The 16908-nt window shown below is 59.1% G+C and overlaps 1 protein-coding gene across 6 annotated transcripts in view; it reads right to left on the reverse strand.

Annotated features, from left to right (window-relative positions):
* Positions 1–4771: 4771 nt before the first annotated feature.
* Positions 4772–16908, reverse strand: part of SCN5A (sodium voltage-gated channel alpha subunit 5) — a 91605-nt gene continuing 79468 nt past the window's right edge. For 5 of the 6 annotated variants that reach the window (XM_084902773.1, XM_084902774.1, XM_084902770.1 and 2 more), the window contains 7 exons: positions 16288–16410; positions 15535–15816; positions 12895–12948; positions 12183–12324; positions 11222–11322; positions 9781–10051; positions 4772–8262 (listed from right to left, as the gene is read on the reverse strand). In XM_084902773.1, the coding sequence (XP_084758899.1) occupies positions 7031–8262; positions 9781–10051; positions 11222–11322; positions 12183–12324; positions 12895–12948; positions 15535–15816; positions 16288–16410 (2205 nt within the window). In that variant the 3' untranslated portion in view covers positions 4772–7030. Of the gene's footprint in view, positions 8263–9780; positions 10052–11221; positions 11327–12182; positions 12325–12894; positions 12949–15534; positions 15817–16287; positions 16411–16908 lie in introns of all 6 variants that reach the window. The other variant, XM_084902772.1, reaches the window with a different exon arrangement.

The raw sequence follows: 16908 nt of genomic DNA on the forward strand, positions 1-16908 counted from the left end.
GGTGCGTGGCAGACAGCCGGGGCCCCGGGAGACACAGCTCCAAGGACAATGACTGGAGGCAAGGCACGGCCCCCCCGGCCGGTCACACCGAAAACCCCGGCCCCTGCTCTCCCCGGAGGCTGGGCACCGAGCAAGCAGGGAGGGAGCCAGGACATCCCACCTGCGTCAGGGCGAGGGGCTCTGCGTGGACCGCACCACGCACGTCTGGAATCCTTGCCGGCCTGTCTCTCCACAGGGTGGGGATGACGAGGCTTTTCTCTCGGGCAGCAGGTGCCTGGCGGCGGCCCAGGGATGCCAGCTCTATGAGCTGGCACGGGAGGAAGTGCCTGTCCGGGTGGTCATGACACGTGCTGGGCTCAAGCTGGCCCAGCCCCACCTCTGCCTTGGGACATGGCAGGGGAGGGGTGCCCACCCCCCCGAGGGGCTCCCAGGGTCCCACTGACAGAGATTCCCTCTCGCCCCAGAGCTTGGCAGCTGCCAGCCTCTGAGTGTCATTTCTGAATAAAGTCCCCTCTGGCCTCTGTGCCTGCCTCTGTCCCTGGGAATGTCCGAGGACCCTGGTCCACGGGGGTAGCGGGGTTCCAGGCACGTCCCTCCCCACTTACCAGGGACCCTCATTCCTTAGCCTTGAGTGTGCACACGCATGTGAATCTGAGCACGTCTCCATGTGTGTAGCGAGGATCTCAAGTAGCCCTGTGTCTGACCTCCTTCCAGAAGAAGGAAGTGTGGGAGGTGGGAGGCTGATGAGAAAAGGGGCGGGGCCTCTGGGGACAGGAAGGATCACGCAGAGGAGAGGATCCAGGTGAATGCAGGTGGGGAGACCGTGAACTTGACTGGGCTGTCTCTTCTCCTGATCTGTGCTGCGCACAGGGGTGGGTTGGAGAGCCTGGAGTCCAGGGACCCGTCTGGCCGGGCCTGGCCCCGCTCTCAGATTTGGGGACCCCTATGCAACGCCTTGGGCTCAGAGCCCCTAGGTGCGGAGGCGCCGCTGGCACAGATGCTCCAGGAGGTGGCTGGGGCACCGGCCCCAGGCCTGGGCTCCCTGAGCCGGCAGCAGGGCTTTGCTCTCTCTGGCTGCCCATCCCATGCCCGCCTGCAGGAGGCCCGTGCCCTCCCCCTGCCCCTCCTGGCCTCTGCCGAGTCTCGTGGCTCAGGGCTGGCGGGCGGACGAGCTGCTGGCACGGGGTTAGGGAGCTGCCAGAGCCTCGGCCTCAGGGTGACAGCTGACGTCTGTCCAGGAGCATCTATCTCCCTGCCAAGGGCTGAGCGGCCTGGCCGCGTGCCTTCCCGCTGACACAGGACCCACGTCCGTCCCTCGGAGCTGCCCGCCGCCTGGACCCTGGCCTCACCCCACCGGGGCGGCCGGCGACAGCTGTGGCATCGCTCCCGGCACGAGGCCCTGCGCCTGCCTCCCCCCGATGAGCCCGCCACACCCCAGGCCAGGGGCGGACCCCACGGAACACAGAGAACACCAGGAGTCAACCCTCGGCTCCCAGAATGATCCGGAAGCCCCCGCGCGGACCCTGACCATGGCCGTCGTGTCTGGGAGCTTGTGAGAGAAGAGGCCCGCGCCCCTCCCAGCTCATGGCGGGCGCAGCTTCCTCCCCTCCACGCTCCCCCAGAGCCACTGAGTCCGGGATGCAGCGGGAGCCAAACAGACACGCCCCGTCCTCACGCTGCTTTCGCTGCTCTGTCACCCGGATTTCTAGCAAGAAAGAGATTTCCAGGCACACACAGGCACTCCCCAAGGTTTACATGCAGCCGAAGCGACAGGTTCACAAAACAGCCTCCTCCTGGCCACACGGAGACCCCGCTATTGACGTGTCTGATACTCTTTGTAAAGAGCGGGGTTTGAAAAGGAGGATCCCCGCGATAATTCCAACAATAGAGGTTTAACAACTAAAACAATGAAGAGCTGGGCATTGCCCACAACCATGGACGTGGCCTGCCCTTTGCAAGCCCCCCGCCGCCATCAGGAAAAGATGATTCGACAGCGCCACAGGGGGCCGCAATGGACTGCCCTGCCCCGGCTTTGACCCAAGAACTGAAACCAAGGGTTTCGGGGTGCCCCAGGACGAGTCTGTCCTAGGGGCCTGTTAATAAGGGAGGCGGGGCCAGACACGGCCCGGGGTCACATCAGGTCCCGGGTGAAAAGGGGGCCGAGGAAGCCGAGGGCCTAGAATCCCGTCGGCTGGTATCTTTGGAGAAAACTGTCCAGAGATCCCGGACCCTGGGTGTGGCCTTCCCTTGGGGAAGAGCTGGGGGTGAGGGTGCGGAGGATGTTACCTTTGAACCCAGGCCTGCGAGGGCTTTCCAGGGCCTTCCGGGAGCGCACTGACTGGACGGAGATGCGGAGGACCGGGCCTTGCTCGGCTGAGAAGAAGCTCAAGTGGACAGGAGCCCGCGTGGTGCCTCTGCCCTCCTACTAAGTCTCAGCGTGCTTCTTCTTCACTCCTCTAGCTGCAGGACTCCCATTCAGCCAGCTTCCAGGCGGTTCTGGACGATGTATTTTAGTTGTAACTTGGATGTGGTCGCGGGAGGCGGCCAGTACAGGCGTTTACCTGCGCCGCCATCTTCCCCACTCAGTCTCTCCAACGAGCTGCAGCTGTGAGGCCCAGCTGGTGATCACGTGCCCCGAACCTATCAATAAGAGGCCCGAGACCCGGCTCCGGCACCAGCTGGCCTTGCTTTCCAGCTGGGCCTCACAGCCCATCGGCCTGGAGGTCAACTCCTCCCAGAGACGCCCACAGCAATCAAGGCTCAACTACAAGACTGTGCACACAGCCTGCACAGGGGCACACCCAGAGGGCCCAGCTCAGGTGACCGGGGAGGCTGAGCCCCTGGGCCCTACAGGACACCGACTACGCAAGGCCACCTACCAATTCCAGGAGCCATAGCAGCTCTACCTAATACACAGAAGCAAACACAGGGAGGCAGGCAAAATGCCAAGACCAGGAAACATGTCATAAATGAAAGAACTGGAAGCAAGCAAACTCCCGGGTACATGTTCAAAACCTTGGCACTGAGGTTCCTCAAGGATCTTCAGGAGACTCTTCAAAGATCGGAGTGAGAATGCCGAAGACATGAAAAAGGACCCATTAGACATTAAGCATTCAAATCCACGTCTATCAACCATCGGATCTAAAAACCAAAATAAATGAACAAGAAACCTAAGGAACAAAATGAAGGGGTGGATAAAACAGGATCAGAGGCATGGAAGCATGGAGCAGACTGCGGATATCAGAGGGAGGAGGGGAGGAGGGGAAGGGGGGTGGGAAGAGATTAACGAAGATCTCACCCATGGACACAGACAATAGGGTGGGGAAGGCCTGCAGTGGGGCAGGAACCAGGTGGAGGGAAGCAATGGGGATGGGGGGGTGGGGTGGGAAGAGGGACATCTATATCGCTCTCCACAGTAAAAATTAAAAAAAGAAACCATGAGGCCTGAAGGCCACGTGGAAAGGAGAATAGTGTTTGGGGACTGGGGAGGCTGAGCCACGGGGCCCTACGGGGCACAAGGCCACTCCAGGAGACATAGCAGCTCTCCCCAAAGCACAGGAACGAACACCGGGAAGCAGCCTGTGGGAGCTGGAGAGGCCTGGAGGCCGAAGAGAGAAACGTGGTTACGAGTTGGCAGGGCTGGAGGCTCTGGGAGGGGTGTGCCTTGATCCCAAAGCGACAGGAAGCCGCTGGCGGGTTTTATCCAGGAGGCAGTGATCTGGGATTAAGATGTCCTGGTAGCTGAGTCGTTTGGAATGGCGGAGGCCAGAGGAAGGGAAGCCATGAGGGAGATGCTGGCTTCCGCTGGGGAAGCAGCAGCAAGGCAGACCAGGGTGGGGCTTTAAAGATGCCGAGAAGGTCGTGCCAACAGGGCGTGGACTGGGCGAGTGGGCGCGGGAAAGCCTGCAGCGGTAGGGGGCCTCTGAGGGGGGTTCCTTCACCAGCAGGCATGGGGGCGAGATGGATGAGCTCAGGGCCGGGCCGGTTGGGCTTCCTTAAAGCATGGCAGGGGGCGAGGGGTTTCCCACTCTTCCTGCAAGAGGGCCCGGGGCCTAACGCCCTTGCTCATTCAGTCAGACCCCGGAAACCATGCCCCCAGAAGGGGCCGTCCAAGGACTGGAGGGAACCCTGGCGGGGTGGCTCCTCGGGTGCCTGAAGCATTGAGGACTTCCGGAAGCAGCTGCTGCCCGAGTTCAATGCTGGGAGGGACGGGACCCACAGAGGAGGATGGAGGATGGAGGATGGAGGACGGAGAAGGCTCTGCTGCATCCAGCCACAAGGAGGACCTGCTGGCTGGCCGAGAGCTTTTGGGGGGATAAGGGGGGCAGCAGTGAGGAGGGGGGCGGAGGAGCGGAGAGGAAGCCAGGGTCCAAGCCTGGCTTGAGGCACAGGTGCCTCCATCTGGCTGTTCACGGCAGCTGCCCCTTCCTACATGCACCTTTCCAGATCCTTCCTATGGTGTGAGCCCCCAATCCCGGTCCTCCGGCTCTGCCATGCCCCAGCCCGGAATCCTTGGAGGCCCCGCCGGGCCCCGGGTCCCCTGGTGGGGCAGACTGCTCCGCCCACAGCACGCTTTCCCCAGCTCCGTCCCAGGACACCAGGTGTCCCGCATGGTTCTGGGGCCCAGCCCGTGCCCCCCAAACGCCTCTGAGCTGCGGGTGGGGGGTGGTGGTGGTGGTGGTGGGGTGATGGGGACCCTAGGACCAGCCTCCTCGCTGGCTCCTGGGGCCTCATCGAATCCCCGCGCAGGAACAGAGCCAGACCAGGTCATGGAAGCCATTTATTGGTTTGTTTTAAAAATATGTATCTTATTTACACACAAAGTTTGGTGAGAAGTGCTCGGTTAGTTCAGACAACAGCTGGCACCTGACCCTCGTCCTTCCCTCCCTTTTCCTACCCTCCTCTCCCCTCCTGCCGGCCATTGTGCAGTTCTAGAAAAAGAAGGAAAAAAAAAAGCCACACTAAAAGCTAAGGAGTCAGGCCTCGCCCGTCCCTGCCCGTCACCACCCTGTCCGCAGCTCCTGGCACTGCCAGCAGCCAGCCCCGGGCACCTGTCTCGGGCTCCGGGCTGGCCACCCAACCCCACAGACTCCTTCCGGCAGCTGGGCTGGCAGCCGGCGCCGCCCCGGCCGCATTCCCGCCTGTGCAGGGTGCAGAGTGCAGGGAGGGAGGCCGAGAGCCAAGCACAGGGATCTACAAAAATAAGATTTCCACCCGGAGGAGTGTCGCTGGGACAGTTCAAACCTGGTCCCGCGCTGGGCGCAAAGGGGACAGGGGGTGGGGGAGAAGGGAAACCACTGGAGTGCAGTGGGGTTGGGCCGGGGTGGCAAGGAGAATTGTAATACTTGACTCCCTGGCAACGCCACCGGCAGTGCCAGGAGCTCAGAATGTCCAGCCCTCTGACAGCTCGGAGAGGTAGGTTGGGAGCAGCCCGTGTCTGGCTTCCCGGGCGGCCGAGAGGCGGCTGTGAGGTTGGATGCCCCGCGGAGGGGGGCGGGCAGCCTTGTGTGGCGAGCTGGAAGCGGGCGGCCGGCCTGCTCAGGCTCCGCCCACCTGCCAACGCTGTCACTCTCAGGGTGACAGCTCCCCACAGGAAAAGATTTGCATATGCTAAATAGGATTGTCAGCAGCTGAAGAGGCCCCCCGGGGGGTTACTGGGTTAGAAAAAGTGTTTTTCCCTGAAAAAGCCTTCCGACAAGACCTGTGGGACAGCCTGGACCCTCCCTCCCCCCAGGAGGTCCTGTGTGCAGGTGCCACCAGGACCCCAAGCTGATCGGGAGGGGCTGGGCCAAGCCACACTGTCCCCTTCCCAAGGGGTCCCATGGTTCATTCCCCTCCCAGGGCATGGGAACGAGCCTGCTCACCCCTGCCTAGGACCCAGGCTGCCCTCCCACTCCCACGAGGCTACGTTTGGAGAGGAGCTGGGATGACACAGGCATCCCCTCACCCCCATGGATAGAGGGAGGAAGTCCGGAAAGAGAACAGAGTCCTCCTCTTCACATGGGCGAAGGGCTGTTGAGCTTCTTAGGCCCAACCCCACGGTGCTCAGCCTGTGTACCCAGCCTGAGGCAGGATCTGCCAGGCTCGGGAGCAAGAACAGCTGGGTGCCAGGCGGAGGGTGGGCCGGCTCCCTCAGGCCCGCCCGTTTTACGTTAATACTCTTACAGAGGCCAAGCTTCAGCCCCCAGGACCAGCCCTGGGACCCAGGCAACTCTCTCCCAGAAGCCTTTCGCTTTTGTAGAACTGACCCTACTAGGCTGCTTTTCAGAGTGTCCTACTGGGTCCTGCCTAAACACAGGGGAACACAGGACCTTGGGGACAACGGAAGGCCAGGGAGAGTCCCCGCCGACAAGACGCCCACTGTGGGGCTGGGAGGAAAGGTCTGTCTCCTTTGGGCTGGGCCAGGGGGAGCTACCTGGCCCTCGTCTGAGAGCAGCTGGTGTGTGGCCTGTGTGTGCACATGTGTGTGAGAAGAGGGGCTCGGCCCTCCTGGTTCTGCAGCCCAGGCGGCAGGGGACCCCCTTGCTGCAGGGAAGGCCCGTGGGAGCCACACCGATCCCACTTCTGCTTCGAGAACAGAGTTCCAGCAGCCGCACACCCCCGCTCAGAGTTTGGAAGGGCGGCGTGAGTCGCTGCCCAGGTCCTCGTTGGTTCTTTGCTCAAGTAAAAAAATATCAAATATAATAAATTTATGAAAGCCATTCACAACATAGACAGTCTCCGTGTTCTATTGTGCCGCAGCAGCTGGGGTGGGGTTGCTTTTCGGAGCCCCGGGGTGTCGCCTGACCAGACCAGGCCACCGGTGGGAGTGGGGGTCTCCGGGGACAGGCTGTCCCGAGTGGTTGGCACCGCCAACTGCTCCCGGCCATCCACGCGGGCGCCGTTGAACTCTGCCTTGTCGACCCACGGGGCTGAGGCTCATCTCTCACCCCTGAAGCCCCAGGCAAGGAAGGCCCAGCGGGTGCTGGCTCGTGGCTGCCTCGAGGCAACAGGCTGCCTTTCGGGGTGTCTTGGCCAGCCTGGGCCAGGCTCACACGATAGACTCTCGGTCCCTGTCGGGGGACACGGGGAAGTCTGCGAGGTCTTCACTGCGGCTGTAGTCAGACACCCGCACCTGGAGGTTGTCGCTGGTGGCCCTGGTGACACTGTCATAGGAAGGGGGGAAGGAGGTGGAAGAGATGGAGGAGCTGGAGGGCGGGCCCAGGCGCTGGGAGAAGCTCTCGTTCATCCTGTAGGCGAGGAGGCCCGCTCGCTCGGGGGCACCCTCCCCGGAGAGGCCGGCCTGCTGGCGGAAGAGGAAGGAGGCGTGCTTCACGGAGCGCTGCAGCAGGTGCCTCCGGAAGGCCCTCTGGATGACGGTGGCCGACACCTCCTCGTGCTTGCGCCGGAGCGTGGTGGTGATGGGCTCGTAGGAGATCTTGGACGGGTTGGCCGCCATGAACTTCTCCTCCATCTGGATCTTCAGGGCGTCCATCTCCCCGGACTCCCCCAGGACCCTCTTGGTGAAGGCGAAGAGGATGTCCATGCAGTGGATGCGGTCGCCGCTCACCATGGGCAGGTCCATGTTGATGAGGCTGATCTGGTTGGGCTTGGCGATCCGCAGCGGCTCGGACAGGGCGTCGGCGAAGTCGGACAGGGCCGTGTACTCGATGAACTGGGTGGCCTCCGGGTCGAACTTCTCCCAGATCTCGTAGAACATGTCGAAGTCGTCCTCGCTCAGGGGCTCGGTGCTCTCCTCCGTGGCCACGCTGAAGTTCTCCAGGATGATGGCGATGTACATGTTGACCACGATGAGGAAGGAGATGATGATGTAGGTGGTGAAGAACATGATGCCCACGGCTGGGCTCCCGCAGTTCCCCCGGGAGCCGTTGCTGTTGGGCAGATTGGGGTCGCAGAAGGGGGGCCCCGTGTTGAGGATGGGGTTGAGGAGGCCGTCCCAGCCGGCCGACGTGGTGATCTGGAAGAGGCACAGCATGCTGTTGGCGAAGGTCTGGAAGTTGAACATGTCGTCGATGCCCGCCTCCCACTTGACGTAGGCGAAGTTGGCCATGCCGAAGATGGAGTAGATGAACATGACGAGGAAGAGCAGCAGCCCGATGTTGAAGAGGGCGGGCAGGGACATCATGAGGGCGAAGAGCAGCGTGCGGATCCCCTTGGCCCCGCGGATCAGCCTGAGGATGCGGCCGATGCGGGCCAGGCGGATGACTCGGAAGAGAGTTGGGGAGAAGAAGTACTGCTGGATGATGTCCGAGAGCACGGTGCCTGTGGGAAACAGCAGAGACTGTGGCCACCCGTGGCATCTCTGTCCTCCCTCCAGCCCAGGGGTGCCGGGTGGGATCTCTACATCGAGGAGCCAGGAAGAGGAGGCCCTTCCAGGAGGATGCGGGTAACTGCAAGGCCCTGCTCCCCCTGCCTCTCTGAACCTCCATTTCTGCACAGGATCCAGAAAACGAGGACTCACGACTTCTGCAAAGTGCCTTCTCAGCCCCTTTGTTTCTTAGTCTTCTGAGAACACTGTAACATAGGGCTGTCCTGGGCCTATCATCTAGGTCATGGGCCCTGAGTCCTGAGGGGACTTGCTCAGCGTTTTGGTGGCCTAACTTGAACCAGAACTTGGGCCTTTTTCTCAAAGTGTGGTCTGAGGACCAGCAGCTTTGGGATCTCCCGGGCACATATCACAAATGCAGGAAGGACCTCAGTTCTGCCCCAGACCCACTGCATGTGCTCAGGCCCAGGCGTGCAAGAGGCATTAGCCTGGAAGTCAGCACTCTCTCCTATGCCATGCCATGCCATGCCACTCCATGTCACTCGATGCCACACCAGTTACATCTCAGGCTTCCTGAGATGGTTCTTATCATCCTCACAACTCTTCTAGCTTCCAGGGTATACCCAGCTCTGGGTTTCTATTGACAGCTCTGGGCTGGGATTTTTAAGGAGCAGGGGTATGACTTACAGGAGAAAGAGTGAAACTGACTTGCCTCATATTGGCCCGAGTGGTTTTTCCCAAGTCCTCATATAACAATGATGCCACTGGTTGACACGTGTCCAGGGTTTACTGTCAATCAAGCACTGAACTGAGCCCTTTATATCATCCATTAAGCCCTTCCAGTCACCCTAGGAAGTAAGCTGACACCCTCATCCTCGTTTTCCAGAAGAGGAAGCTGAGAGGTGAGGTAACTTACCCATCTGGCCACCTAGTCAGGGAGAAGCTGGAATTTGACTCAGACACTCTGGCTCCAAGTTGACCTGTTAGCTGTGTCTCTCTGGTATGACCAAGCACCGGGACCGGGAGGTGTCCCGACGTACACGTTGCACCTCCTGACTCTGAGACTGCCTGTCATCAGCTCCATTCCTACTGCCAATGTCCTGCACAGTCTAGTCCCCCTTGGCACACTCTAGCCCTCAACCCTGCCTGGGACCTCCCTGAACATTTACTGATCCTTCTCCCAGCTTCTAACCATCTGCCCATCACCACAGCTGTCTTAGCTTCTGCCTTAGTCCCTGCATTTCCCTCCAAGTTCACCAAATGCTGGGACTGTCCACCGCAGAAAGATGAAAGTCACTCCAAGGCAGAGTTCCGTGGGGGCAGGGTCAAGAGTTTAAGTGTGTGTGTGTGTGTGTGTGTGTGTGTGTGTGTGTGTGTGATGGGGGAGAGGTGAGGAATGCAGAGAGGAAAGAATGAAGGAGCCTAAGTGTACTTGCCATTAAGGACAGACCTCAGACTGGAGGAGAGACCCGGCCTGGGGAGGGCACCTCTGTCCAGACAACGGGTATACCCACCCACGATGGAGAGGATGACAACCACGAAGTCGAAGATGTTCCAGCTGTTGGTGAAGTAATAGTGCCGCAAGGCACCCATCTTGATGATACACTCGCTCGTGAAGATGACGACGAAGAGCAGGTTGACCTTGCCCAGGATGTTGATCTTCTCCAAGCTCTGGTCGTCAGTCTCCACCATCATGGTCACCATGTTCAAGCAGATGAGGAACATGATGGTGACGTCGAAGGCCTGCTTGGTCACGATGTCGAATACGAAGCCCTGGTACTTGTTCTGGAAGGAGGGGCAGAGGAGGGGCTCAGCAGGGGTTTTGCAGGCCACGCAGGCCCCCTGTGGCTGACTTTGCCCAGATCACCCACACTCTTAGTCTCCTATCTGGTGAGGCCAACACCCCACCAGACCGTCACGGTGAGAGGAAGAGGTCAGGAGCTCTGGAACAGCCTGGCCCTCCTGCTGAAGTGCTACCTGGGCTCCACGGCCCAGCCCTGGGGCTCCCTCTTCCCTCTCTGAGGGCCTTCAGGAAGGGATTTCTCCTACTCTGAGTCTCCTTAGCAGACATTCTTTGAGCTTCTCTTTTTGTTCCCACTGTCTGAAAGCTCAAGGTCAAATTTAAAGGTCAACCCTAGCAATTTTATTCACCCTCAGGTTAATATTCTCCACTCTTTTTTAAGGGATTGGTTTTATTTACTCTTCTAACTATATTTATGTGTGTCTTTATTTGTAAGTCACCCCAGATCTATCTATCTCTCTCTCTCTCTCTCTCTCTCTCTCTCTCTCTCTCTCTCTCTCTCTCTCTCTTACACACACACACACACACACACACACACACACACACACACACAAATGCATAACAGAGTATGGTGAAAAGAATCAGATGAAATGGATGAACTAGATTTAAAGATTGGGGCTGTCACTTACCAGCTGGTGATTTAGGCTATGCCACCTAATTACTTTGAGTACTGCCCCCCAGCCCTGCTCCAACATACACACACTTTATTGGAGAATGGCTTGGTCAGGCAAGGGAGTCGGCCTATGGAGGACCCAACACGCCTCCTGGCCCCACACACCAGGGGATCTACCATTCAGGTGTCGTAAGAATGAGGCGATGAACGCAGCAGAGGCTGCAAAGACTGCCCTGCCCTCCCCAGGGAAAGCTTGAGCCCTTGCAGGGGAGGAGGGGCTCCCTCAGAGGCAGATGAGCTTCTAGAGGAGGCGAGTGTCCCCTGGTTGCCACAGCCTTCTCATGCCTGCCTCACTGCCTCTAGGAGACTGAGACCTCAGCATGTAGTCTGACGCCTGACTACACTGGGCTGGCTGAGGGCCCCCGGCTGGGTCAGAGACCGTGAAGAGGCCATGATAGTTGGCGGTGTGGTATGGTAGCTTCCAGGCTCCCTCCTCCCCGGAAGATCCTCCCCACTCTGGCCAAACTGAGAGCAGACTCACCAAGGGCCGGGGGATGGGCTTCTGGGGCTTCTTGGAGCCCAGCTTCTTCATGGCGTTGTAGTACTTCTTCTGCTCCTCGGTCATGAAGATGTCCTGGCCCCCTAAGTGCAGGGAGACAAGCACCAGGATCATTTGGGGGTTCTCAGACGCTCCAGCATGGATCTTGCTTCAATAATGAAGCGCCAGGGCCAGTCTCACCATCACTTCCTGTCCCTAAAGTATGTCCCTATCCTGCACCACAGATTCTTCCCCGAAGTTGCTTTTCCAGGGGGCCTGTCCCCATTCACCTTGAGATTTCTCTGGCTTTGTGACCTGCAAATCCTGTCCTTACCCCTTCCCTCTCACCTGCCCAACACAGCCAGGCTGGAGGTTCTCTCTGCTCACTCAGTTTACCTGTGAACCAATCATGGCCCTCTGATGGGAGTGCCGGGCAGATCCTGGCCCTCTGCACAGGCCCCACCCATTACCCCTGATCACTGACCAGGTGACGAGCCCCCAGCCTCACGCAGCTTCTCCGAGAAGCCTCATCTCTCAGGTAGACTAGGGCAGGCCTGGGGCCCCTTGTTACACTCTTGTAGGCGTAGGCCCGTAGTCGGCAAACTGCGGCTTGCGAGCCACATGCGGCTCTTTGGCCCCGTGAATGCGGCTCTTTCACAAAATACCATGGCCTGGGTGAGTCTATTTTGAAGAAGTGGCGTTAGAAGAAGTTTAAGTTTAAAAAAAATTTGGCTCTCCAAATAAATGTCCATCGTTGTCCTGTTGATATTTGGCTCTGTGGACTAATGAGTTTGCCGACCATGGGCCTAGGCATACGACCTCATGGACACAGATCCCTGTCATCCCACTCCATCCAGCAGGAGCAAGCAGGGGACCATCCTCAACAGAGCGCCCAAATGGGGCCAGCAGCCAGGACCCGTGGCACCCAGTCCTGCCCGCCCAGGGGGAGGAGCCTGCGCTCTACGTATCTTTTTCTTCTGTTGGTTGAAGTTGTCGATGATGACGCCAATGAAGAGGTTCAGGGTGAAGAAGGACCCGAAGATGATGAACACGACAAAGTAGATGTACATGTAGAGGTTGTATTCCCACTGGGGCTGCTCTTCATACTGAGGGGGAGAAGGCAGACAGGGAGATCAGACAGGCAGGAGGGGGGCTGGCTGGGGGTGTCCACTCTGTGGGGGAGAGGGGCTGTCGGGAGGAAGGTCACCAGCCTAGGTGTGTGTGGGGGGGAGTGGGGGAGCCGAGAAGCGGATGGTGGCAGGCGAGGAGAGCAGGCACGCCGGGCTCAGGGCTGGCACAGTGTCACTACGTGGCTTCTGTCCCTAGGCCATTGGGAGGTTTGAGAATATGGGGCATCTCTTGGTCTCCTGTGACCTGCCGGTGTGAATGGGTGGGTCCAAGGACAAAGGAGAAGCTTGATCTTCCTGGGGTAAGACTTTACAATTTAAGTAAACTCCAGTGAATTCCATTTGAAAGATATCTGAGCATTGTGGGACTCCTTGGGAGACCACTGCCCCGGGACCAGGCTTGGGCATTCCAGAGAGGTTCAACGGCAGGTTGATGCACGAGATCGGGCCCTTCCAGGGGGGTGGGCTTTCAGAGGTGGACCCCGATTCTCCGGTGGCCCAGCAGCTGGGAGTCCCAAGTGCCTGACTTTGTGGGAGAGGCCAACCTACCCCCCGGGAGTCCACAGCCGCGTACATAATGTCCATCCAGCCCTTAAACGTTGCCTGAAAGGAAAAGACGAGAGTAAGAAAATCATTTAACCGCATCGACTGAGCTACGAGGGCTCCCGATCGGATAGGCGAGGCCAGGAAGTAGCCTCCTGCAAGCAGCTAGCAGCCACTCCCCCCCCCCCGCCCCCCCGCAGCCGTGTCCAAATGGCTAGGTGGTCAGGCAAAGACCTTATAGTTCAGAGCTGGCTGTGGGGGGGAAGCCAGCCGCGCAGACACCCCACCAAGGCCACACAGTGGGGACATAAGCTTCTTGATGTTGGCCAAGAGACAAATGAGGCCTGAAGGAGGGTGGCCCTTCATTCAGATCCCCATTCGCCCCAGATTCTAAAACGACAGAGTGCTTGGGCAGGTGTCAGGGACGGAGAGGCGGGGCTCGGGCTCTCTGTCTGGCTTAAGGTGGACCCCAGTGCTGACCTGGTCCCCTTGGCCATGCACCTCAGAGAACCTTGTGGCTTCTGCTCGATGGCGTTCAAAGGACGTCCCTAAAGAGTCCCAACCTTCCCTCGTACGTAAGGGGGGTGGGGGTGGTGTTCCTCTGCCAGTGGCGTGTGGGTAAACGGCTAACAAATGACTTTCTAGAAGGAACAAAAAGCCCCGATGGCTGGGTTTGTCAATTTCCCTGTGAAAATCCTCCCGCCATGGCGGACTGCAAGTTGCCGAGGGGCAGCTGCTGAACAGAGATGGGAAGTCATGACAGGAACGGTGCATTGCAGGGTTGCCAGTGCCGGGATGTAACAGATGTATTCACCTCAAGAGCAGAGCGCAGACCGTACTACGTGGCGATGGCGAGGTTTCATTTCGTTTCAATATCATTTAGTTATAAGTTTATAAAATATAATTTTAAATAACAGCTTGCAAACATCTGGCTGGAGCACACCGTGGCAGTAAGACCGGGCCTGGTGCCAGGCTGCTAGGAAGATTCAGGAAGGATCCGAAAGACGGGCTTGGTAGTGAGACCAACCGCCCAGAGGGTCTCATGGGTGTCCCCGGCGAAACGCAATCCCCCCCAGGCCTCCTTTCAGGGTACGCGTTTGTCCACACAAATGGTGCATGTCTGAGAGTTTTTATGAGGCAAACAGGCCAAATGGGGAAACGGAGGCCGCTCCACGGAAGGCAAGCTATGTCAGGCCCTTACGCCACGAGGCCCTCCCCTGTCCGGAGGAGAAGCCTGGGAGTGCCTTGAGGGCCACCCCAGGTTAGGAGCTGCCTGCAGCTAACTGCTTTCCCACCACCGAGTGGTTCTGCCTGCACCAGGGGCCTGCCCTGCCTAGTCCTGGCATTCGGAGGGACGGTCACGGGGACGGCAGCCTGCTCTCCCTGGGTATTCCTGGGGAGTCTTTGGCGAGCACTGCCACTAGGACTTAGGGGTGCGTGGAGGTTTGTTTCCAGGTGGGAGTCCCGCTGGGCTTTCCTCTGCTTTGGGGTGAGAGGCAGGTGTCTGAGGGTGAGACTGGGATCGCGAGAAAAGCAGGCTGCCGTTTCACGAGTCATGGCTCTGTTTGCATTTCCGCTGTTGGGGCAATCCGCAGGTGGAGTTTATGGCAGGTCAATGAAAACTCCGGAAAGCTCGGGCAGAGCTGTGTGTGTTTAAACCTCATGCATCTGGAACATCGGAGACGGCAGTAGATCTATTCTTTCAAGCAACGCAGGAGATATCACTGCTTTTTGTAACGGAGGGCAGCCAGAGCCACAGCGCTGCTAACCGTTCAGCCCTGGGTGTCTGTGGTCTTTCTTTCTTTTAAAAATATTAATATATATATATATATATATATTTTATTGCCAAAACCAGTTTGGCTCAGTGGATAGAGCGTCGGCCTATGGACTGAAAGGTCCCAGGTTCGATTCTGGTCAAGGGCATGTATCTTGGTTGCGGGAACATCCCCAGTGGGGGGTGGGGGGTGCAGGAGGCAGCTGATCGATGTTTCTAGCTCTCTATCCCTCTCCCTTCCTTCTCTATCCCTCTGTCTTCCTCTCTGTGAAAAATCAATAATATATATATATATATATATATATATATATATATATATATATATATATATTATTGATTTTAGAGAAGAAGGAAGAGGTAGAGAGAGATAGAAACATCAACGATGGAGAGAATCATTGATCGACTGCCTCCTGCATGCTCCCCCCCCCCTCCCCCCCCCCGCAAACTGGGGCGACTTACCACGAGCCTGCAACTCAGACATGTGCCCCTGGCCGGAATCGAACCCGGAACTGAATGCCAGAAGTCTCTGATGGTCAAGACGCGTGAGGTTTAAACACACACGGCTCTGCCCAGTCTTTCCAGAGTGTTTTCCCTTCAGTCCACAGGCTGACGCTCCGGCCACGGAGCCAAACCAGCCCGGGCATGTGGTCTTTCATTTTCAACCTGTGCCTGCCCACTGCCAGACTGGCTCCTGCCTTAGTGCCCAACCCCAGGCCACAGAGCTGGGAGGGGTGGCCCCTGCTCTGGAAAGGACGTCTGGGGCACCTTGGCCTCCTTTGGGCAATGTGAGCCGAAGGTGAGGACTCAGCGGGGGGCCCCCTCTGCCCCCCTCCCGCCCCCACCACGCGTGACGGCGCCCCCCGCAGACGTACCACCTGCAGCAGGGCCAGGTAGCCGGCCCCCACGTTGTCGAAGTTGACTTTGACCTTGGTCCAGTACAACTCGCCGGTCACGTTGAACGACTCACAGTCGCTCTTGTTGTTCACGAGGGTGTAGTTCAAAGGCGCGTCCCCCTCCGTCTGGTTGATGCACCTCCCAAACTTCCCCGCGAAGAGGTTCACGCCCATGATGCTGAAGATGAGCCAGAAGATGAGGCAGACGAGGAGGACGTTCATGATGGACGGGATGGCGCCCACCAGGGCATTGACCACCACCTCGGGGCACAGAGGAGAGGGACTCAGCCCCTGGCGCCACGGGGCCCTCACCTGGCCGGAGAGGCCTGGAAATGGCCAAGACCCCTTCCGTCCACCCCCAGCCCACCGAACGCCCTGGCCACAGGCCCCTGTGGGGGGGGGGGAGGGGGCACAGAACATTTCCTGTCTCCGAGGAAGGGCGACCCATCGCTGGAAGCCCGGGTGGGGAGGGAGGGGGGTGGGAAAGAACACACACCCTTTTCTCCGCCCCCTCAAGTCTGATGCCACGGCCCAACACCTGCCCTTCCCTTCCGGAATCCATGGCCCGGAAACGGACTTTTCACCTGGGGAGCGGACTCTGCCACAGGCTGATGGAGATATCCTGTCTGCGCGAAGTTTCTGGTTTATTGTTGGGGGGGGGAGGGGTCCTGTTCCTGGGTTGGGGGTACTCCCCCCGGAAGCGTGTCCCAGGAAGGCGGCCTCTCCTCTTACCCTCATGCCCTCGAACCGGGACAGGGCTCGCAGGGGCCGCAGCGCCCGTAGCGTCCGCAGCGACTTGATGGGGCCCATCTCCGAGAAGCCCAGCGTGCTGGCCACCAGGCTGATCAGCGAGACCTGCGGAGGCACGGGGGGCGGGAGGCGTGGAGACAGCCCTGGTGACAGGCGGTGGAGCACTCCCGGTCCCTCCCTCCCTGCCCCCAAACAGGGCTGGGCGTGAAAGGCCCAGGCTTTTTAAAATTTTTTAAATTTTATTGATTTTTTTACAGAGAGAAAGGGAGAGTTAGAGGGATAGAAACATCGAAGAGAGAGAAACATCAATCAGCTGCCTCCTGCACACACACACACCCCCCCCCCCCCCCCCCCCCCCGCCCATGGGGATGTGCCCGCAACCAAGGTACATGCCCTTGACTGGAATCGAACCTGGGACCTCAGTCCGCAGGCCGACGCTCTATGCACTGGGCCAAACCTGTTTCGGAGAGAGGCCCAGGCTTGATTATTCCTGACTGGCTGGACTTCTCGGGCACAGGACGAGCCTTCCTGGGGCCCCAGAGACCGGGGGCAAAGCCCAAGTGTGTCCAGGATGAGACACCCCAAAGCCGCCCGCTGGGGGGG

Source organism: Pipistrellus hanaki (assembly GCF_964339955.1).
Source record: "Pipistrellus hanaki genome assembly, chromosome: 13".
NCBI classification, from domain to species: Eukaryota; Metazoa; Chordata; class Mammalia; order Chiroptera; family Vespertilionidae; genus Pipistrellus; species Pipistrellus hanaki.